Raw genomic sequence first — 24,581 nt, 5'->3', positions numbered from 1 at the left:
GACCATGCCAAAGCAACAACTAATGCTATAGGAGTGTTTATCACTGCAGGTATCTGACCATACTCGGTCACAGGGAACATAGAATTTAAGCAAATGGTGCTTGAGCCCCGTTGCAATGTGCCTTCATGTGTGCATTTTAGACAGTCCGTTGTTTTAAGCAAGGTAGAAGTAAATAGAGAGAGGGAGAGAGAGACAGAGAGAAAGAAAGAGTGGGGCAGTAAAAATAAAGACAGGTGAGAGATGGATGCCTTATCATCAGTCATTGCCAAAATAACAACAGCAGGATGCTTGATATGCTATCTCTTACCAGCAGGACTACACACACACACACACACACACACACACACACACACACTCCCATGATGCAGCAGTGAGGAATGCCAGGCAGCCTTGGGAACAAAATTCCACTGATGGGGGAAGGGTGGGTGGGTGGGTGTGTGTTTGTGTGTGTAAGCGATCAAAACCCTGCACATTTTCACACAAATCTAGTCTATTGGAGTGGAGCATCACTACTTTTAATTATATATTGGGCTGTTCCAGGTGAAAAATGACAATTGTTGGACACATGGTGTAATTCAAATGAAATCCAAAAAGGCGGTCCTTGACGACACTGCAGGGCTCTACAGCGCTACTATTTCACTCAATTATTTATAAAAAAAAATAAAAGGTTAACAAAACAATACTTTTAAAACAAAACATACTAACAGACCCAGACATGAAGTGCTCTCTCTCCTGCTGACAGCCATTTAATAAAAAAAATGTACACAGAGCAGGGGATAACAAGTCGCCTCTATCCCAATTGACACTTCGCCATGGTAGCAACCTGTCAATCACAAGGTAGTCCGTGCCGTCTTTACGAGCACACTACATACCATATAACCTACCGTGTAATTACCTTACCATATAATTTATATATTAACAGTATACTAATACAGTCATATATAATAGTTACTGCTCCAGGTTGTGGATATTGGATCTGCAGTGGAGACATGTAGCAGTATTTCCCACATTTAGACTTTACTTGGTCAGCCGCCTCGGTATATTTGGCGACCGATTTAAGCATTTTGCAGAGAAACAGAGATAGAGTTGTTATCTACTATGTTATGAGATGCGGACACGGTGAATGTTTTACAAGCACGTGCCAGGTAAAGCAACAGGAACACGCCAGTGCAGAGGTCATTCATTAACTAGCAGATTGGTCTCGTTTTGATAGGTTACGTCGTAGAGCTGGGCAATAAAACAATAATGATAATTGACGCTACGCCACACCCCGCTTAGTTACTGCTGCTAAGTTCGACAAACTGTCGGACCTGACAGACTTTTATCACTGCGCTGCCACTGTCTGTTACTGCACTCCCTGGAGAAATATTGTCTAATTGTTTGAAAAATCGATCTCAGAAAGAAGCAGACAGTTTTGTAATTTGCAGAAGGTTTTATTCAGGTGGTCAAACTAACGTGAAACAAATAAAGACAAAAGCTAAAGCCTACCAATCACAGAGTAAAAGTGAACCACCGTATTATCTGACTATTGAGAAAGAGGACAACGATGTTAACACTGTAGATTAACACTGCTCCTGTACTGCTGAGTAGGTCTCTATTCACTATTACCATCATTAAAAAGCAGAACAGTAGGGCTGTATAACATAACATTCAGTAGTAATTTAGCTAGCGTTAGCTAACTAGGGCTGCAACTAATGACTATTTTTCTAGTCGACTAATCTATTAATTATTTATTCAATTAGTTGACTAGTCACGATTATTTTTGTCACCCACTAAGCCTAATTAAACCATTTAACTAATTAAATATCATTCAAGTTAATTACTTTTGCTTTGGATCTATATAAAATAAAAGCAAATTAAAAGCAAGTACTATAACCACAACTGTACACTAACAATGTAATGTCTATTTAGAACAATAAAGCAACAGTCCCCTTTCATACTACTTCTGTAGTTTATTTTTCAAAGTGCTTATAGGTTTTAGGCAATAACTCAGTGGAGGATGTTCTGTAGGCTACACCACGAGCCAGATGTTCCTTGATTTACTTTAAACCATTACTCATTACTAATAACTTTTTTAAAGCTGGGTCTCCGACATTGACAGCGTTGTGTTGGACAGATTTGCCCTGCGGTGTTTATGTGAGAGAGAGGGACGAGCGAGATGTGCTGCGCAAATGCGCCACGGCGCTGATCTGCAATCAAACAAGATTTTAAATAGGCCTAGTAAAATAAAACAAAAACAAAATCAGTATGTGGTGGTCAGCGTTGATATTGCGGCGGGCCACCACAAATAAACACTGCCTTTCCTCTGTTTCTGCAGCTCTGTTGTTGCTGCTGCAGTGGTCTGAGTAACTGGGACCGGGGCGCTCTGTGGGTGGGACCGGTCGGCCGGCTGCCACCGCTAACCTCGCAGGCACTTGTGGAACTTCTCAACCCCGAAAATGTTTGAGCACATTTTTGATTCGCCATGGTTCTACACAGCTGATTTCTCGACTCAAAGCCGCTCACATGTGTATTTAGTGAACTGCCGCTCTGCAGTTTGCCTCTTTCTTCGCATGAATGCTTCTTCTTAGTGAGTAGCCTTACAGTCAAGCAGTCATGGCAGACAGTGGAAGCGATACTGCCCCCAGCACTTCCTGTGATGCATTGCAGTTAGAAATTAACAACCAGAAATGTTCCTAAGATGAAGTTTGCTATCTCTCACTTAAACGGCATCCATGTAATGATGCATCAACAAAGAAATTTCACTTCAACAAATTTTTATAGTCTACGTTGTTGATTACCTCGACTAACTGTTGCAGCCCTATAGCTAACTAACATTACATTAGGAACAATCCACATTTTTCTGGTTTTGTTCAGGGTTTTTGGAAAGAGAATAAACCGTTCTCCTTTCAACCTCTCTGGATAGCGACTGTAACTATTACAAGTGCCCCAGGAAAAGTGTTTGACCATATCTTGGAAAAATACAGCAAAAAAAAGAGAGAAGAAGCTAGAAAACGCTTTAAGGAGCGCAGCCATGAAAGTGTTGGACCTCAGTTAGAGCGTGTCCTATGCTGCGCTGTGATTGGCCAGGTGTGTGTTTGGGGCGTGGCTTAGCGAAGGGTCAATTATCGCAATATAATTTTCCTCAATAACAATATAATTTTTTAATAAATGCGGCAGGTCCAAGCTACTGTAGCGTTAGCTGGCTGCTCCTGGCTGCATCACTATAGGCTAACTATAATAAACAAATCGCTCCACATTTGCATTTTTCGTTTCTTCCAGGCTAAATCAACAGTGGTACACAGGATAGTAATATGGGTCGCGTTAGTTGGTGAGGCAATGTGGAAAGCGATATAACTTTGCACCGGATAACTTTAGCAACTGCGTTGGCCGTCGAGCTAACGTGACTTTCTCTGTTTCTCCAGCTTTACTAATGTTCACTTTGTTTTTACTCGACATCATCTGTTTGGTCTGATGGGCTTCAGCACATAAAACGTTATTGTTGTTTTGTATCCTTACGTGGAGCCTGTGTTTTGCTGTGAGCCGGTTGTTTTATGGTGTTAGTGGACTGCATGTTGTTAGCTACCGTGTTGTCGCTGTAGTACGAGAGAGGCTCGGGAGCGCGCATTGAGCTGAATCCGTCCCAGTGTCCCCACATTCAAAGCAGAATAGTGGCCGATGCAAGCAACAGAGAAAACAGGCGTGTGCTTCATTTCTGAGTGAGTTTTGAGCCCATTGACAATAAGGCAATGACAAGGCTCCTTTAACAAAATGAATTATTTTAATGAGTAAAAGGGAAAGAAAAAAGATTTAACTTTATTTACTATACTTTTTAACTTTATTCATGCATATTTGTTGAAAATTTTGTTGTGAAGTGATCCATGCTGAGTTTTAAAAAGTTACAACAAACTTAATGTACTCCAGTGTTTCAGTGTTTTTCTTCAAATGTAAAACTGCAGGATTTTAGGCCAGACAATTGCATGTTGATTAAACCATGGTTTGTATCCTCTTTGTAATGTGAAGAAAACTGAAACCTCTTTGTTTAAGTGCCAGAAGGACTGTTTTGTTTTGACTGTTTCATTGACACTTAAGAGAGGGTGTCAACCATTTTGGACACAAGCCCAGTTGTTCTCTATGATTAGTTTAGAGCAAAAGACAGTTTATTCCTGTAGATTGAAGGGGGGGTTTCACGTCTGGGATCGGTGCTCTTTTGTTCGACCAAAAGGTAGAACAGTAAGGTACACCCTTCCTAATTGGGTGACGAAGAAGTTAACCGAACGACCAATGGCTATGGACCTAAGCCATTTGGAGGAAAATGGACCCGCCCACATACCTGGAGGATATTAACAATTTATTCTGTGAGAATCAGGACTGTAAGCTGTGGATCTGGGAGGAGAAGCAGCTTTTCAGTCCACTTCTGGAGGCGGCTTTAGCTCAGTCTGTTAGGACTTGACTGAAAGCTGTAAATCTGAACGGATGACCAACTTTTCAGTCCACTGCAGTGTTAATTGTTTGCTCTGTAATGCCATCTCTTTATTCACTAATTTTTGTAATTAAATCTTTTGTTAATTTTCATTGGACTGAGCCTGTCCTTTCTCAAAATCTGAAAAAACGCAACATCCACTGTTGGCATCAAGTCTTTGTTCTGACCATAAAGAAAAGTTTACAACTACAATTAACCATCTGGTTTCAAGTTTCACTCAGGAACAAAAATGAGCCTTTAAACTTTAAAGAAATGATTTGACATTTATACTGATAATTTTCAATATCAAATGACATTTGACACAACATTTTTGCCCATATTGAATATTTTGCATATCAAATATCTTGCACATTTTGTCTATTTACATCGTAGAGCTGCGATTGACAATACATTGATTGCACAACCTAATATGCCTCAAAGTTAATATTCACTGCGACCATGACTTTATCAGCCTATGACAGCATGTCATGAACCTCAAAGATCGGCTAAATGCACGGTGTGTGTATGCCTTAAGATGTCAGTGAAAATATAAACAATGGTTTCAACAATTGTGTCATTTGCCTGCCAATTGCCATTTTACTGTGGAGGACTATGGAAGAGAAGACCCTGGTATCTAGACACTCAGCATGGACCTTGACATTGTCTCAAAGCTTTTTTAAATGTTGAAACAGATTTTTTGAACATTGGAAGATGGTGAAAGATTACGGTAGGTTGTAGTATTTGCATGCACACTGTACTCATAAATCATTTGTGCGGTTACACATATCTATTATTGGAGGGAAATGTGTGTGAAATACCTGTAACAAATGTCAGTATAAACAACAAGCTTGCCCATTTCCTTGTTTTCCTGTGCCAAAACGCTCTCTACAGTACATGCCTCAGATCCAGCAGACAAATATATCATCCCATCAGGAGACAGCAATATAGTCACTGAACAATCCTCCGGAAATTCATGTTGGACTAGATTTACCTTTATATTGCTTTTACAAAAAAGGCTGAAATATTAGCTTTTTATTAAAAAATGGGTCCATTCACTTCTCAAAGGGTGAACATGATGCAGTTCCTCTGATTACCTCTGTGCAATATGAGTTAACACTGCTACACCATGGAAAGAGCCCGTTCTTTTTCAAAGTTCATTAATATCTTCATTATTGTTCTGTGATCCAACTTTGATTTGATTTTATTGGACAGTAACACAAATAAATGCATAAAAAGATGCCATCACAGTGACAATATACATTTATCAGAACTGTTGAGGATAACACAAGAAAGTTACAAACTTATTTCCATTGTGGTCCTCCAATACAAAAGGATTTTAAATGACTAAAAATATTTATATATTTTCTATCTTGAGCCTCCAAAATAGGTTTGACCAAGCATAAAGTAAAAGGCAGACACTAGACTGAGCAGCTTGTGCATGGAAGGGAATAAAGCGTGTGATAAAGTTTCTGTATGAGAGCCAGTGGAGCCATAAAACAGTCATAAAGGCCCTGCAGTCTGAGTATTCAGACCTCACTGAGCAGAGGTAAATGCAGGAGGATTTAGGCAGCTCATGCGGAAGGCTAGCCTTCGTCCTAAAAAAACAAATATTAAACTTCTAACATCACTATGAGGGATACAACACACAGTAGGGATACAAATTAGGCTGCTGAGACACTTTCAGAAGGCTCAAGCAAGAAATCAGCCTGAATGCTTCACGCAGGGCTCGAGACTAATGGTGTCTCGAGCGAACAGGACTCGCTGGTAGAGTTTTACATTATAAACATCTAAAAACTGAAGCACAATCTGGGCTGCACTTAATCGGAGTTGCTTAAGTTAATCTGTATGGATTTATGGTAAGATTTCTGCCTTTCACAATTGTTAGTTTCGATTTTGTTTCTACCTCCAATTGTCTCATCTAGTACAGTCTCAAACAGATCTGTGTTGGTCAGACGGTCTGAAGGGGATCCAACCAGCAAGCCATAACGTAATGCACAGCATGAGTATAGGGCAGGTCGACTTAAAAAATATTATGAATTCTCATTAAATGATGACGTTAGTCTCATCATATTACGTTTTTTTCTGGACATGTCAGAGACTCAGATATGTTGTTGATATTAAGATAAGATGTTGTTTTAAGTTTTCATCAGTCAGTAGGTCTCTACACGGAGACGAAGTTGGCCGCCTCTTCTCCAAAACAAGCACAACAGCTGATTACAGCAGGTAATAATCTGATGTTCATTTATAAATCTTGCTCATGGATAGTGGTTATTAAATAATGATGCCTGTCCATCGCTTTGTACGGCGTATAGGCCTACGTCAGCTGGTTAACTTGCCTAATCTTCGCAGGTCTTTAGACCGCGGTGGAAACGCACACAACAATTGGCTGAAGGAACCTTTAGTTCCTTGAAAAGAGATCCGGGGACTAAAAAGTACTACTACTTTTGGTCGTAATGCGGCTTATGAGTCATAAATTATCGTAACCTTTGTCTTTACCTGCTGCCATTTTCTCACCAGTTAGAATGGGTGCTGTTTGGATTTTATTGATACATTCTAGTGCCGTCTTCTCATCACTTGTCTCCTTCGCTTTGGTTGAGTCACGTTATTTTTTCTGCCTTCGACACATTATGTTTTTTCCCTGCTAGAGTTTCGACAAGTCCCGCTCTACTGTGCTGTGATTGGCTAATAGCCCACTCATAGATACTGAGTTTCATATTGAATATAGACGATAAAGTACAACATACATACAAATCTTTATAGAGGAAGTGCAACTCAATTTAAACCATGTAAATATTACATTTGCTTCTCAGCAAATAGTGTATTTATAACCATAACCATGTTTTTCAATGAACATTACACGCAGTCATGAGCCAAATAACAAAATAGGCAAGATCATTGAAATGCAATAAAAGCAACTGTATGATGCAAATTTTGATTCATTCATTTCATGAGTTCTGGAGAAAGTTTCTGCACCAATTTATGGTGTAAATGTTTTCATTGATATAAAAGGAAACACAAAATTCAGGTGGCAGGTAAAATTTCAGAATACATATTGCATCCCCAGTGTAAATTATCCCTATGATTTTGGGGTCCTGTGACACAAGCTGTGAGTCCCAGACTTTACTCCTTTTGGGTAGTTGTGACGATGGTCCATGATCGCTGTAATTTTTTGACTACGTTTTTTTTTTTTTTTATTCAGTCATTTAATCAAGGATGTGTAAATTTTCCCCCATGGTATCAAAAATATATATATATATATTCATATTCACATTATACCACCCTATGACAGCAGGTTATAATGCTCTTTGGACTTCTGTTCTGCCCTCACTCATACACACACACACACTTCTGGTCTCTCACTGCAAACACACCTGCTTGCCCCACCTCTCTCTGTCTCTCTCTCTCTCTGCTCCCCTGACTTTCTCCATTAGCAGTAGCCTATGTTTTACCTACTTGTCTCACTACTCGTGTGTTTTCTTGACAAAACGTGGTTTGGAGACCAGTCATCGGGTGACAGTCGTCAGCTCGTGTGGTGTGGGACCCCGTTACTGATCAGTTACATAACTGAATGCCACAGCGACTTCTAAACTCCCATTACAAGACACAAGACGTGTAGTCTGAACATCACAGAGATCTGCCGACGTTGAATGCTGTGTAGTCTGCATGAGCCTTAAATGGCAGCAGTGCAGAGAGCAGCCGATCAGCATTAAGCCATGGGTTCTCAGCCCACCGATCCACAAAGCTGGCAAAGTGCTCAACCTCGTTCTTGTCCGAAACTGTGCCACCGAGTGCCTAACAGTCACACCTCTACACGTGTCAGCCTCCATGAACAGCCCATTGTTCCAACACCATTTGTCTCACAGGTAGCTTCCACTCTACATTCCCTCAACACATTTTCCTCACTTGAGGTCAATGATGCCGCACAATCTCTGTGCTCTACACTAAGCTCGTGCCTGGATAGCCTGTGTCCTCTATCCACCAACTGATACCATCCGTGGGCTCCGTACCGATCTCAGAGCCGCTGAAAGAAAATGGCGAAAAACCAAAGACCCCGTCGACCTTAAGGGCTACCAATTGCTCCTATCCTCCTTCTCAACAAGCATCAATGCTGCCAAAACTGTGTCCTATAATAACAGAATTAGCAGTGCCACTGACTCAAGGAAATTATTTTCCACTTTTAAAGCGCTACTAAATCCTCCTCCACCACCCACAAACGTGTCTGCTGATACCTTTGCTGCCTTCTTCACAGGAAAATTGCTGGCTATAACGAGCCAATTCTCTTAAAAACACTCAAACTCAACCATTGTATCAGTCCTACTACATCTTTTCCTCTGCCCTCCCAGGTCCGTGGTTCTTCACTCTCCTCGTTTACTCCTCTCACAGAGAGCAAAATATTAGAACTCCTGACCCACAGACATCCCACTACATGCCTCCTACCATGGTCCCCACAATCACTCGTGATAAATACTTATCTGGCTTCAGGAACCTTCCCGACCACTTTCAAAAGGGCTCGGGTCACACCCTTGTTCAAAAAGTCTTCACTTGACCCAGTGGTCAGTGTCTCTTCTACCATTTTTTTCCAAAACTATCGAACAGGCAGTCTTCAAACAGGTCTCAGAATTCCTCTCACGGAATGACCTCCTAGACCCATATCAGTCTGGTTTTTCTGGTTTTTACTGAAACTAAAGCTGCAGCCCAATCCTCGGTTCTTATCCTGCTTGACTTATCAGCTGCCTTTGACACAGTCAACCACAGGATCCTGCTATCTGCTCACTCAGCAATGGGCATCTCAAGTAAAGCACTCCTGTGGTTCGAATCCTACCTCTCAGTGGTTCCTACAATGTTTTGTGGCAAGGACAATTATCCTTCTCCCACTGCCTCTCCACAGGGGTTCTCTCGCCTCGACTATTGCAGTGCCCTCCTAGCAGGTCTTCCAGCTTGTGCGGTGAAACCCTTACAAATGGTTCAGAACGCAGCAGCATGTCTGGTTTTTGAAGGACTCATGTCACTCCATTACTCAGTGACCTCCACTGGCTCCCCGTGGCCTCCAGAATCAAATTCAAGTCACTAATGCTTGCATACAGAGTGACTACTGGGTCTGCACCATCTACCTAAACTCCATAATACAAACTTACGTTCCTTCTCGGCCGCTACGCTCCTCCAACGAACGCCGCCTGGCTCTGCCATCCCATCACACAAAGCAATCCCAGTCCCTGTTCTCATCTGTGACACCACGATGGTGGAACGAGCTACCACACGCCATCAGAGCAGGGGCGTCCCTCTCTAACTTGAAAACTCATCTCTTCTGAGAACACTTCCTCTTATAACACCTCTAACTCCTAACCTCTAACATGCACTTCCTGTGCTCTTCTTCTTCTATCCCCTTACAATTACCTTGTATTGATTGCACTTTTTTTTTGTTAACTCTTACGTCTTTCCCTAGGTATTTACCCCATTGATGCGATATGAATTATGAGCTCTTACTAGTATTTATTGCTGTTCTTACTAGTATGTATTGTCAGTTGTAGATCTGTATTTGATGCTCTGTTGATGCTTGTATGTTGTTCCTCAAATGTAAGTCGCTTTGGATAAAAGCGTCTGCCAAATGAGTAAATGTAAATGTAAGCCCTTACTTTTGAAGTAATGTACAGTCTAAGCTATGGTGACAGATGACTACAAACTGCAGCTTGAAGAAAGAGTGATGGGGTTTCGCCGGGAACTTGCACTGATTTCAACCCTGGAGAAAAACAAAGTCTCTCCTGTGTTTCCCAACTACGGTCTGGGAGCCGAACAGGAATAGTTAGATACTAACGTTGCTTACCAATAATATTAATGGAAACAGGTCTTATTTATCTATTTAAAACTCAAGCAGTCAAGTAAAAACAATATAAAAACACTGAATTAAAAGCTGAGCCAGCTAACTCCCGATTTAGCTCTCCGCTAAATTGAATGGCAATAAAATTAATCAGTCCAGTAACATTTGGAATCTAGACTTTCCAAATGTTATCGGACTGAATAGATCAAATTCTGAAGTAAAATGAGTCATTCTTAAACGACGCATCGATGAATCCTTGAAATAATCTATAGAAGCTTCGAATACTAAAATCATCGTTAGCTGCATACCTAGTCATCACCATTTATATCTATAGCAGTGACATTGTGTTCTCCCCCTTACAAGAAATTAACTTGTTACATAAATGACATTTTGCTTCCTCCTTATCCTTGGCTTTAGTGAAATGTAGCCAAGCCTTTGACAGCTTTGCACATCCAGCCTGACCAAATAAGAAATAAAGCAAATTAATGCGTGAGACAATTCAGTTCTTCTTTATTTAGTTGAACAGTGTTTGGGAGGCAATTCAATTGAATTCAAAAACGTATGTATGTTTGTGCACCAGTGATTTGATTTAAATGACTTGACTTGTCTCTCGAGACATCAGGTTACATTATAGGACCCGCTAGTCTCTGTAGCAGTATCAATAAGATCAAACTTTATTGATTTTCGGGTTTCAAGAAATTTGAAACCAGGCCTCGATCCCCATCGCTGACGAACACTTAGACAAAATCACCCCAGCGCGCTTTGTCAAGACGGCAGCGGCAGCAAGACAGCACTGCAAATCCTATTTACTTTTGACCCTACAAAAGCATTGTATATTACGATTATCAACACAAAGAGTGTGTTTCTGTTATTAGTACTCACTTGAAATACGTTTCTTCATCACCCCCAATGTTAAAAGTAATTTCTACACCACTGCTGTTAAGGCAATGTAACACCGTGCCTCATCTAATCTTTATTTTGTATCCATTAATTGTTAAATTAATCAAGTAATAAAAATTATCTTTGAATAATCTATATATGTTAGATTAAAGTAGCAGTAAAGTGCAAGCACCTCAAAATTGTACTTAAGTACAGTACTTTAGTAAATGCCGTAAATACTTGGGTACTTTCCATCAATGACAAAGTGTGTGTGTGTGTGTGTGTGTGTGAGAGAAGTGTGAATGTCACTGGGAGCAGAAGCAGAGCTGCCTCTTATCTTGTGTTACACACACACACACACACACACACACACACACACACACACACACACACACACACACACACACACACACACACACACACACACCACACACACACACACACACACACACACACCACACACACACACACCACACACACACACACACACACACACACACACACACACACACACACACACACACACACACTTAAAAAAGGCTGTACCACCCTGTACCAGACAAAGAGAAAAAGAGCCAAAATGAGGGAGAGGGGGTGAATACAGATATAAGCTTGGTTTATATTTAAGTATTTCAGGTCATGTATTAAATAAAAAAAAAGAAAAGAAATCTATAATCTTTTGTCAATGTCCTTAAAAACACAACACAAAGCCTTGACATAGTTAAAGTGGTAAAGTGTTTTTAACTATGAAGTAATGGTGCAATAAATAGTCATGGAAACATGTTGAATTACCACACCATTCAGATATATCAGGGTACATGGCTGCTCTAATTTGGCTGTACGACCATTTGTTGGTATGTTTTAAATAACAATACAAATATTTTGTTTATTATTTGAATGGTGAACCAGTATTTAGTTTTTACAACATTTAAACTCTACTGAAAGCCGGGCTAAGCTGCTCCTAACACGGCATGCTCACCCAATCCATTGTTTCACTGACTGGCACTCTGAAATTGCTTAGCAAATGCTCAAACAGCACACTAGAGTTAAGCACACGGACCAGCAGTGGCAAGGAAGGAACCATCATCATATCCAAGGTGAACGACACTGACCAGGTGACAATAACAGCCCCAGTGTAAGTCTAATCCTGATTTAGTGACACATTTTGACTTGGCAGCAGCCTAACTTTGGGTCTCAATCAGCTCAGAGATCCAGAGTGAAAATGAGAGTGAGACAGTGAGCGAGAGAGCATTCCAGAGAACAGAGGACTTCTGTATTTTGCTGGCCTCTGGCCCAATGTGCCTGTCCTCACCTCTCTGCTTCACAAGCTCACTGTGTACGTGTGTGTCATAAAAGTAAGCTTTGACCCTGTCACCATAGTGAGGTGACCTCATACCTGGTAGTAGTGCCTATCTAAAGGTCAGTTCACTCTATAGAGCACCAGGGTGTTCACACACTGTCCTATAAAGTATACTATACAGCTGGCGACGACTAACCACATGCACCTGCAGCTCTGTGGCTAGGCTGCCTATAACTTAAGGGAGGGTACATGACTAGATATTCCTCCCAAATTCTACTCCTATCCTATAAAAACACATTACTATTACTTTATCTAAATGTGGAACTTGCATTGTTTGTTACAGAGCCAGGGCTGAGTACAAACACCATTTTTTTTTTCAGTGCACACACTGAACAGCTAGCAGGCCGAGAGAAAATATTCACTGAATTTGACAAAAGGACATGAATTAGAATCACTTACCCCACCTTTAAGTTAGGTTCAAGTCCAAACCTGTGAGTAAGATATGAACCACTAATATTTATGCCACTATGCAACACCAGAAAAACCCAACCCTTTTAGGCTAAACTCCTACACAGATACAGATCTCAGGCTATGACATACAAACATGCGTTCTGGAACCAAAACACATTATGCAATACATTAATTTAAAATACATAGTATTTGCCACAGTATGGACTTAGCACCGACATCTAAAAATATAAATTCAACATGTCAGTAAAACTGTCAAGCTTTCACCAATACAAAATGTCTTAGTAACGGCTGAATGCTTGACAGGTTTGACATGTGACAAGCCCAGGTTTCGTTGGGATCTTTTCAGTATCAGTCACTTTTCAATGTCTACAATGCGGAAAGCCACATTGAAACGTATGCCACCACATGGAATTCAGTGCAAACCAACTGCTTTTGTACTGAATGAAACAAATGAAAGTTTTATTTAAAACATATTATAAAGAAGCATCTACACAAAATAAATCTGTAAAGACCTGTGGTTAAGTGCATACATGATCTTCTAGTTGACACTATATTGTACACTTCAGCTGTGATGGACAATACCATGACACACTCATTTGTATTTCCACTTGATCCTATCGCAGGTACACAGGTGATTATGAGATGTCATGGTTTCAGCCGACATACCTGTTCTTACTAACAGGACAGGACTGTTTGTCAGTGAAACTACAGATTACTCTGTTAAAATCTTCCAAGCTAGTTTCTTGCCCAAGTGCACTCCAACGATGTTTGTTTAAGGAGAAGACTGTAAGGTTAAGCTTCTCTCAAACACACCACACAACCTGGCTACATGAGCAGCTACACCATGGCAACATGTCAGACAAACTAAATCTGCATAGTGTTATCAATGCAGGTCTGCAGACAGCGAGATTAATTCACTCACATAGGGTGTCAGCACAGTTGTGACTGATAATATATGATTCAGTAAAGTTTGCCCTTCTCCTCCTCCATCTTTACATCTCTTGTGGTAGAGACAGAAAAACGGTTGACATTAACCGAAGTATTGGCTTCATTTTATGTTGGCACAATCCAATGCATAATAAAGATCTAATAAAGTTATTACTTTTGAAAAATATGTCTGATTTAGATTCTTATTGAATTAAAATCTGCCACGCCTCAGACAGTCTTAACTTCTTATTTCAGTCGGCGTATGTGTATTCTGATAACCACAGAACACCATGCATTTTTGAGCAGCAGCAAGTTAAGCAGCTAACGTTAACTAGTAGCCAGCGTTTGGTAGTGTTGACACGGAGTCTTTCACGAAAGGTGTGATTAAAACGCTGTAATATTAGCCAACGCTACGGGATAAAAACTGCACAAATGACAAAACAAAACACAGTCCTCTACTGTAACGCCACCGTTGACTTTAACGTTTATCAATCAATGTTACATGTAAGCATGTAATTTTATTTAACACTGAAAGTTAGAGTTCTTTCTGTATTTGACAGGGCGGTGTGACAGCTAGCTATGTGTACGTTAACGATGGCTATAAGAAGTTACAGTTTGGTCTTTTACTATCAAAGTAAACCAAAAGTAACGATAGCTGCTCTATAACGTAACGCTAATTAGCTTTATTTTCAATAGAAATAAAGTGCTTTAAGTTGGTATAACCCGTTCGCGGCAGTTTAGCGGTAACTATCCTCACAAAACCTTACTTTATTTTGTAAGTGTGGGTTCATGTTACTTATCGTTATCAGGCTAATGTTAGCAGCTAACTAGCTAGCTTGCTCCTTCCTGCAGCACCTGTTGATAACAAAGCCGCTTCAGACCAGACCGAAACCACTGGAGTACTCACTCTGCTTCTGAGTTGTCCGCGTACTTCTTTAGCTGCTAAATCCAACTGGGAGCTCGTAATTAAGTGTTAGTTGTAATCCAACCAGTCGTAGTTCCTAACGTTACTTATTTTTCTAATTCTCAGTTTCACTCCAACAGACGTGTTGCTCTTTTATCGGACACCGCGGCTCTGTCCTCTCTCCTCCTCTCTAACTGTCATTCCAACGCCAGACAGGGGGAGGAGACAACATGCCACCAACTAGATAAAACACTGATGCTGATTGGATACAACGATGAAAGGAATCTTGTCTAAACCAATCAAACACGTTGCTACATCAGTAGACTGTGGCAAGTGAACGCCACACTGGAATAACTACTAGCCTATTGATAAATTAGTATCGACGCCAAAATGAAGAAGAAACAGGATAACCAATGAAAAAGAATCTGGTGGGTCATTTAATCTTTCTGACATTTTTCGTTGAAGATAACATTTTAATTTATTATTTGTTACTCTGTAGTTCAATTCTTATGCAAGGATGTGTGCAACAACACTTCCATATGTTACTGCTAACGACATAGATGTCTTTTGATCCTACTGTTTACTATTTGCAAAGCGGCTGAGTCGGGTCTGTACCGTGTTCCCAAAGCATTTCGAACAAACAAAAATGTCCTTTTAATACTGATGTTGATGTGTCATCATTTCCACAATGTCAATACTTGATGCCAGGTTCATGGGGATCACAAGGTCGAGCTAACCTGAAACTCAGAGCTACATATAAATACTTTAGCTGGGCTTTGTTTTCATCTCAAGTAAAATATTTTAATAGGTAATGTTAGGGAAAGGGAAAATACTACTGAAAATACAACAGATGTTACATTATTTAAAATCAAAGTAACAGTAACACAAGTAGGGTATTAATGAACATATAACCAATTTTTCAGGAAAAAGGTCGTTTTGGGGAAGTTCCTTAAATTGTGTTTAAATATCCATTTTCACATTCATTGACAACATCAGTGGCCATACAGCATTTGTCACTGGAAGACAAAAATCTTTAAAAAACCCACACAACTTACTTTCTAAGTGCCAAAATGCTTCCAATATTAAACAAATTCCAATATTCTGCCAAATTTGGCAAAGACAAAAAGGAAGTTTCTACAGCAATAAAACATGTTCATCTTCATGGGGTTTGGCATATTTTCTTTTGGTTTAAAATTAGATTATACAACATTAATTTGGGCTGCTTGATCTAACATCAAGTATTTTGATATAAAGGCCGAGAGAAAACTTTATGCAAAATTACAAAAGAGAAAATGGATTTTGCAAATATATCCAAAGTTTTTTTTTGCTGAGTCTGAATGATGGAATATACATTTAGATATTAGTTTAGATATTCATAATCCTTCAGTTCTCTTTCTCGCCTAGGGAAGTTGTATCCTTCCTTGTAATTATTGATACAAAAATGCCTATTAAATTTATCTGAAATAACTGCATAAGGCTGTAATGTTTCTAGCTTTGCACACCTAGCTCTCGCCAATGAATGAAACTAAAGTGACTTTTTAGTGTTTCAAGATAAGTCTTCAATATTATATCACATATAATTATTAAAAAAAACAAAAAAACATGCCCAAACAGAACATACAGAATAATCAGGATTATTTTTATTAATTCATCTTCAGTTTCAATAATATCATTACAGAAAAAAACATCCTCTTCGTTATATTTATACAGTAGTAGTAGAATGCTGTGTCATTGCTTCATTACAAGTGCTGGTCATAGTTTATAGTGTGTGTGCAGTGTGACACTGAGTTCAGTCCAGTGTTACGTATCACTCAGTACAAAGGCAGTTTAACAATAACCTGCTTCTTCTTATTCAAATGAATCTATCTGGGTTTGATTGATCCTCTCTGGGCAGGTACCACGACATTCTCTGATGCTGCATTCATGTCATAATTGGTTTACTGTAAATATGAGCTGCCGAAAAGATAAATTTGATAATTGTTTTAAAACTTTTAAAATTTCATTTGGATGTGGGCCTTCCACTGAATAAATGACCACCTTTAAACTGCTGCAAAAGTGTTACCTTGTTCTACCACCTTGTCTTACATGACATGAACTCAGCATTAGCCACTGATAAGATAGATATATGGTGCATTTGAGGTAACTGGGAAGTTTCTGACATCTGAGCTAGAGAAATAAATGAGAAGACAGTGTTGGTTCCAGAGCCTGGACTTTAAGAACTCTTCTTATGTACCAATAATGGCATCAAGAACTGCCATGAATGTAATTTAGTCAGATCAGAAGTCCTGCCCAGGTGCAGCACCCTGGTCTCACGCCTGGAATGAAACCTGCCCAAAGAGAAAGACATGCCCTCTTTATGGGCATGCATGTGTGGAGGAGGAGGGGAAGTAAGAGGGAAGATGAGGAGGAGAGGGAGGAACAAGGGGAGAGGGGTCAAAAGCTCAGAAAATCTGACCAGTGATGCATTCAGGCCATAGAGAAACGATAGTAGACATGAGCTTCTCATCTGGAAGTTAACTCATCATATGCCTGGGGGTAATTGAAGCATGTAGATCAGCAGCAGCAACCAACATCTAGAAATAAACATCAATTACTAATATTATCTTAGTGTCTTTACGTACCATTCAATTCAAAAACTACCAGAACTTTGTACCAGTTATTCCAATATGACCTGAAAGCAGCAATAAACCTTTGACCATGTGGGTTTGTTTGGCACTGATAGGAAGAATCAGAGGAGCTAGAGGAGTTAAGGTATGGTGCATTGGTGAATGCTTAGGACTCACAGATTGCATATAATGCATTTGAATGGTCCTTGTTAATTGGTAAACAATTTTAGTTCAGTGCTTAATCAGCAGGATACAGCAGCCAGCCGGCCTACTAACTTGTTAATGCTAACAGTAAACTAAGCTTTTATAGTGGGCTAAATACCAAACAAAGTTTCTATATTTGTCAGTGTTGCTCAGACTATGTACAGTACATTGAGAGAAAAGCAGTCATATGACGTAGTTTGTTTTACCGCTTTGAACTGTGTTGATTCTTTTGACTTTAACAAGCACCTTAACACTGTCATGGTAGAAATACACCAGTTGTGTAATGTACGAGCACCTGAACGTGACACCCTGCTTTCAAGTGATGTCGGGTCTGAGTTTTCTCTGAGTTGGGAAAACAGAATGTCACAACTCACTCAAGCAGCTCTTTTGTTCATGTTCGTTGGTATAGAAAAAGATGGGGGGTGCCTGATTGGCCAAACAAAAGCCAGCCTTTCAGACTAGCTGTCAACTCAGTATAGTCCTTCATCTTTGGCTATTCAAAGGATAAGGTGGATTATATTCTACATTTTTCTTACCATCAACAAATCCCATGAAAGGACCCTAACCAACAATAGATCCTAACAAGTGTGTGTGTATTCAAAGCCTGCTATTTCTTATTACTCGGTGCCAAAGAGCTCCATTGTTGTCCAAAAACTCCTAAAAAACACAATAATGAGCCACACTGTTACACTGGTTGACATGCTCCTTCATAACCATTAACACACACACACTGTAGATTATTTTAACTAAATCCCACATACACCATCCTGCTGCAGGAAATACTCACTAAATGTGTAATAATGCGTGGCTGAAAATAGTCCCCAACAAATGTACCGTTTCTTCCTGTTTGAGTAGTGTTTCCTAAAAACCACAGTGCCCTGCTGAAGGTTTATGAAAGCAAAGTAACTATATAAACTCAAAAATATCTTGGTGGATGAGAGACAGAACAGAACAGATTCTAATGTCACTTTCAATATGTTTCTGCTTGTTGGAACAGGTGAATTGATGAAGTATTGGCACTTACAGTAACGAGCGTAGTTGTCGTCAACTCGAATTATCTTCACTTCACCTGCTGTCTGTCTGTCTGTCTGTCTGTCTGTGTGTGTGTGCGTGTGTGCGCACCACACATACTTGGTTTCAGTACCCATGCCTAAACAAAAGGATCTGTCTTATTCATCGCATGTCAGGCAATCTTTTTTGCACACGTTCTTATATGTCAGCACTAGACTGGAAACAAGAGGAAAAACTGCTCGCCTGGTTCTGTCTGACGGCAACCTAATCCACCTACCAGCATCTCTAAAGCTAACATGGTATATCTTGTTTGTTTAATTCATTAAAATATTGTAAAAATAACAATTGCTGGTTTTGGTCCTTTTTTTTGGATTTGTTGATAATAAGAAAAATATTGAACATCACAAACATTATCCTGTAATAGTTCAATAGTTGTAAAAATGCAAATACTACAATTATCAAAGACTGTCTAAGTATTTCAATTTCATACTATAGTTTTATGGTGTAAACTATAAACCTCTGTGAATCAAACACCACTTGAATGCAGGGTTACGGTTATTCTGTCAGTGTGGCCCACCTCTGATATGAGGGAAGTTCCTCCCTGACTACAGATCATAGAAGTCATTATGGATTTTATTATAACAATTATATTTATATTTGATGTTGTGCAAGAGAGGATTTTCCTGCCTCGCACTGCCTTAAAGCTGAGCCACTCACCCGCCTAAAAGAGTTTCATGGCTTTCATTGAGTCATGATGAGTTTTAGAGTTATACTACACTTATGTATGGTTTGAAAGTGTTACATCTGAAGGAAACATAAAAAACAAATCTCTTTGTATTTTTTTCCTTTTTGGCAAAAAAAAAAAAAAAAAAAAAAAATCATATTTACTGTACTGGCACAAACTATAACAGCAGCTCCAACCAAAAAGATGTCTTTATATGCCTTTAGTTCATATTTCTTTCAATACGGATGGTAGGGTCAGTGTGTTCCTGCAGGAAGGGGTTATCAAGGAGTTTCTATACCTAGATAGAGGATGGCAGAGCAGAAAAGAAAAGAAGGGGGAGAGAAGGAAAAAAGGTCAGGAGGAGGGGAGGAAGGAGGGGAAAGTCTCTATATCTCTATATCTACCAGGGGAAAATGTTGAACGCACAAAGCAAATGAACAGGAGAGAAGAGGGCATGATTACTACTAAGATGATAATATTCAATAAGAACCATGATATATATTAAGAATATCAATAATCATTATCATCAGGATAATAATAATAATAATATTACAGAATAAATCTCATATTTTATATTTTTTCACATTTTTTTCTCCATTGAAATACAGTGATCTCCTCAGAGCAGACCAATGAGAATTCAGCCTCCGCTGGCTCCGATTGGCTGTTGCATATGACATCACAGCTAATGGCGACCAGGTAGACATGCATCACTTCCTGCCCCCGCCCATTTCCTGTCCAGACAGGAAGTCCTGGCACTGCCATGGTAATCGGTAGCGAGTGACATTTAAGTCTGGGGGAGAAAGTATTTTGGTGTTACAATTGAATGCGTTTTGTAATTGTAAAATACATTTATAGGCCATCTGTAAGGCTACAAGTGACTTGAATAAAACAGATGAGAATATAACAAACCTGCATCATAGCCGTCCGATGACCATGACATCCACAACCTCTCCCTTATGCAGCTCCACATACTGCTCTGTTTTAGGAGGCAACATCAGCAGACCGTTGGCGCTACGCATTGACATTAGCCTGCTGGATACCTGGTTGCCTAGAGAAAAAGTGACAGAACATTTATGTATTTATGGGACGTGTCTGCAGTGTTTACCATATTTTACAAACAAATATATACTGAATATAACTGTTCAGAATTAAGTGAGTTAATTCTACACAGCAGCTATGGTAATCTTAACATTGTAAATACTATTTGAAAATCCCCCCTTTGCTGCACAAGTGTAAATTCCCCTCCCTGTTCATGGTGGGGTTGGTTCATCAGTAATGAAGGTCCAATCAAAACAGACAACTGTTTCAAAATACTACCTAATTTAAAGGTGGATTGAGTATTTATAGTGCAGCCGGAAAGTATTCACTGCGCTTCACTTTTTCCACATATTGTTAGCCTTATTCCAAAATGGATGAAATCATAATTTTTCTCAAAATTACACCCCATAATGACACCCTGAAAGAAGTTCGTTTGAAATCTTTGCAAATTTATTACAAATAACAAAAAAAAAGCACATGTACATAAGTATTCAGTCTTTGCTTAATACTTTGTTGAAGCACCGTTGGCACCAATTACAGCCTCAAGTCTTTTTTTAGTATGATGCTACAAGCTTGGCACACCTATTGCTTCCGTCTGGCCACTCTCCCATACAGGCCTGAGTGGTGGAGTGCTGCAGAGATGGTTGTGACATAACAAAATGTGGAAAAAGTGAAGCGCTGTGAATGCTTTCTGGATGCACTGTATACATTGCTGTAGTTGAATTTCATCATCTCCGCACATTATGCATTTGGCATCATGATACATTTTATGTATTTGTCTGGGGTTGATGAGGTAAAACTGATGATGTAAACACTGGTGTGTGTGTGTGTGTGTGTGCAGTGTGTCTGTGTGTATGCACATCCTGTGCTTACCTGTGCTTTGTGCCCAGGGCAGTGGCTCCTGGTGATGCCAGGTGAGAATACAACGGTGGTACTCCGGTCTGGGATCCAGCTTCACGTCACAGGAGAGCTGAAATACAGTCAAACAAAATGTTACTGAGATATTAAATATGGATTTTATAGAATCAAAAACCTTCCAACCTTTTATTGGTAATAAAACATTGTTCACTAGGTACATTGCTTCACAAATATATTTTTCAAGTGACTCCCGGTGAATCCCTTTGTTTGTAACCAGAAACAGAAGTCTCACTCAAGGTCAATTTGCCCTCTGAAATTTTGTAAGAGGCGAGTTGTTGCAGGAAGAGTTGGAGAGAGGAGTTTGTTGTGTTGGGGTAACGTTAGGAAATTAAGTCCTGCTAGCAGTTCCTTTGTGTGCACAACAAATTCCTCTCCCTCGTTTCCACCAGCATTTCCTGCAACAAATCGTCTCTCACGAGATTTCGGAGCGAGAATTGTCGTCGAGCAAGTCTTCAGTTTCCAGTTTAAAAACAAAAGGTGTCACTGGGAGTCACTCAAAGGGACCCTGGTATAACAGGTGTCTGACAACATCCTGTCAGTTGCAAAAAGAAGCACGGACGTAATTTTGACCAGAACAATTGCCCTGAAGCAATACGTCGCAGCCACTGCGGCTGCTGGCAGAAGCCATCTACAACAACTTACTGTACCTACCAGTCATTACGACACCGAAATATGTGAAAATATTGGTCAAGTTTAGTCAAAGGTATGCTGGGGCTCATAGGAATTCAGTGTATTGCTGAAGGACATGTCAGCAAGGTGGGGATTGAACCAGTCATCAAGTTGAAGGATTATCTCTACACTTAATACTTAATATGCTGCGGCTGCTTGTTATTATAGATTACTTAATAGCTTATAAATTTAACCTTGTGTGTTGGTGATATTCTATGTGTGTGTGTGTGTTTTACCCTAGCTTTAATAATTGTAGGTCTGGGATCCAAAATGCCTTGCATCTTCCTCAGAGCAGGAATCACAAACAGGTTACATGTCACCACTGCAGACACCGGGTTACCTAAAAAAACAACAACACTGGGTTACTAGGATAACTATAGGAAAGTCTGCAAACCACTAACTATACAGTTTTGCATTGCATACACAGCGAAGAGTGTCCACTGTACAGTATCTCACAAAATTAAACGACACTTTGCTACAATGCCAAATAGTGAGTGTTCAGCTTGTATAACAGTGTAAATTTGCTGTCCCCTCAAAATAACACATCACACAGCCGTTAATGTCTAAACCGCTGGCAACAAAAGTGAGTACACCCCTAAGTGAAAATGTCCAAATTGGGCCTAATTAGCCATTTTCCCTCCCCGGTTTCATGTGACTCATCCGTGTTATAAGGTCTCAGATGTAAATGGGGAGCAGGTGTGTTAAATTTGGTGTTATCGCTCTCACACTCCCTCATACTGGTCACTGGAGGAAGTCCAACATGGCAAAGAACTCTCTGAGGATCTGAAAATTTGTTGCTCTAGCGTGCTCAGCTTCATATCCACAGGTTCTCTTTGGGAAATAGACATATGAGTGCTGCCAGCATTGCTGCAGAGGTTGAAGAGGTGGGGGGGTCGGCCCCACTCAGTACTCAGACCATATGACGCACACTGCATCAAATTGGTCTGCATGACTGTCATCAAATAAGAAAGCCCGCAAACTAGTAGCTGAAGTTAATCAGACCAAGATAAACTTATTTGGTTCAGATGGTGTCAAGCGTGTGTGGCAGCAACCAGGTGAAGAGTACAAACACAAGTGTGTCTTGCCTACAGTCAAGCATGGTGGTGGGAGTGTCCTGGTCTGGGGCTGCATGAGTGCTGTCGGCACTGGGGAGCTACAGGTCATTGAGGGAACCACAAATGCTAACATGTACTGTGACATACTGAAGCAGAACGTGATCCCCTCCCTTCAGAGACTGGGCCACAGGGCTGTATTCCAACATGATAACGACCCCAAACACACCTCCAGGATGACCACTGCTTTGCTAAAGAAGCTGAGGGTGAAGGTGATGGACTGGCCAAGCATGTCTCCAGACCTAAACCCTATTGAGCGTCTGTGGGGCGTCCTCAAACTGAAGGTGGAGGAGCGCAAAGTCTCTAACATCCACCAGCTCCGTGATGTCGTCATGGAGGAGTGGAAGAGGACTCCTGTGGCAACCTGTGAAGCTCTGGTGAACTCCATGCCCAAGAGGGTTAAGGCAGTGCTGGAAAATAATGGTGGCCACACAAAATATTGACACTTTTGACCCAATTTGGCCATTTTCCCTTAGGGGTGTACTCACTTTTGAGAGATACTGTATGTATGCATGCACTATAAGCTGGTCTGTCTTGTACTGTCCTGTACATGTCTGCGTGTTATCTCTTTACACCAGTGTGACCCAGACACATTCATTGTACTTACTATAACTGTATCTTGATGTCAAACCACAGAGGAAACCTTGGACTAAATCAACAATACTGTCTGGAGGACACTCCCAACACAAACACATTAGAAGTCCTGAGCTGAGCTGCTACTTTTTCATAATTCTGATTTGACCACAAACTAAGACATCCAAGTCTATGTCCAATGGCAGTGTGGAAAGATTTTAATTATTTTGCTTAACAGAATTTGTAAAATGTCTTCAAAACAGTGACACACTTGTCGATTATCAGAATACATATCTCACTGGAGGTGAAAAGTTATGTCTGGGTGCACTGCAGACACCATATGTTTGCTGACGGCTGGTGAAAAGGAAGCTGTAGCTACTAGGAGCTTCAGTTTTCTCATCTCCTCAAGAACTGACTTGTATTTAACTGCCACCAACAGCAGACATAATAATAATAGTGATGATTACATATTTAGGCCTTGACCACACCCACACATGAAATATAGTGCCACAAGATGAGTTCTCAACTAAGTGAACCAGCGGGTAATGGTACATTTATGTTGCACAGGTAATGCCAATCTGGATTGTTTTCAATGGAAAACAAAGTGGTAAAATCCCGTAATGCTGACGACATAAAATGCTCCCCACAAGAACTAAATTCTTGTAACAAAAGTTGAATTTTCACAGCAGCACTAAAAATGTCACATATTTCAGTAGTAAAGTGGCATTTTACATAGAAACATGATATATCACTAAAAACTTTAGTGTGGCTGAGCTATTCCAGTTTGGGTTCAAGCACACCTAAACAGCACCTAAAATAGGTGCTGGTCACAGCCTGTTTGGTTTCGATCACATTTGGTCTCTTTAAAGATGCCTTAAAAAAGTCTGGTCGAAACATCTGTGGTACACTGGAATGATTCAATCACAATTCTTTTTCAAAATAAGATCATTAAATATTTGAAATGAACTGAAATCAAAATCATTATAATA

At 40.0% G+C, this 24,581-nt stretch overlaps 2 protein-coding genes and 1 long non-coding RNA gene across 4 annotated transcripts in view; 1 reads left to right on the top strand and 2 right to left on the bottom strand.

The window, feature by feature from the left end:
• The window catches only part of mpp5a (membrane protein, palmitoylated 5a (MAGUK p55 subfamily member 5)), a 36,052-nt gene extending 21,150 nt beyond the window's left edge, over positions 1-14,902 (bottom strand). The window contains exon 1 of the mRNA XM_038729875.1: positions 14,741-14,902. The gene's annotated coding sequence lies outside the window, so the exon portion shown is untranslated. The remainder of the gene's footprint in view (positions 1-14,740) is intronic.
• A 112-nt stretch (positions 14,903-15,014) lies between these two features.
• Positions 15,015-21,360, top strand: LOC119910993. The gene is made up of 3 exons (XR_005445732.1): positions 15,015-15,165; positions 19,891-19,978; positions 21,211-21,360. It is a non-coding gene; the product is annotated as an uncharacterized LOC119910993 (long non-coding RNA).
• The window catches only part of gphna (gephyrin a), a 46,698-nt gene continuing 38,472 nt past the window's right edge, over positions 16,356-24,581 (bottom strand). For both annotated transcript variants that reach the window (XM_038729874.1, XM_038729873.1), the window contains 4 exons: positions 22,144-22,247; positions 21,194-21,290; positions 20,192-20,330; positions 16,356-20,072 (listed from right to left, as the gene is read on the bottom strand). In XM_038729874.1, the coding sequence (XP_038585802.1) occupies positions 20,197-20,330; positions 21,194-21,290; positions 22,144-22,247 (335 nt within the window). In that variant the 3' untranslated portion in view covers positions 16,356-20,072; positions 20,192-20,196. The remainder of the gene's footprint in view (positions 20,073-20,191; positions 20,331-21,193; positions 21,291-22,143; positions 22,248-24,581) is intronic.

Source organism: Micropterus salmoides, unplaced genomic scaffold, assembly GCF_014851395.1.
Source record: "Micropterus salmoides isolate LMB-PRFRI ecotype aquatic unplaced genomic scaffold, ASM1485139v1 Ms_hic_scaffold_19, whole genome shotgun sequence".
NCBI lineage: Eukaryota > Metazoa > Chordata > Actinopteri > Centrarchiformes > Centrarchidae > Micropterus > Micropterus salmoides.
The sequence above is the reverse complement of the archived record's forward strand: the minus strand, read 5'-3'. Positions and strand labels throughout refer to the sequence as shown.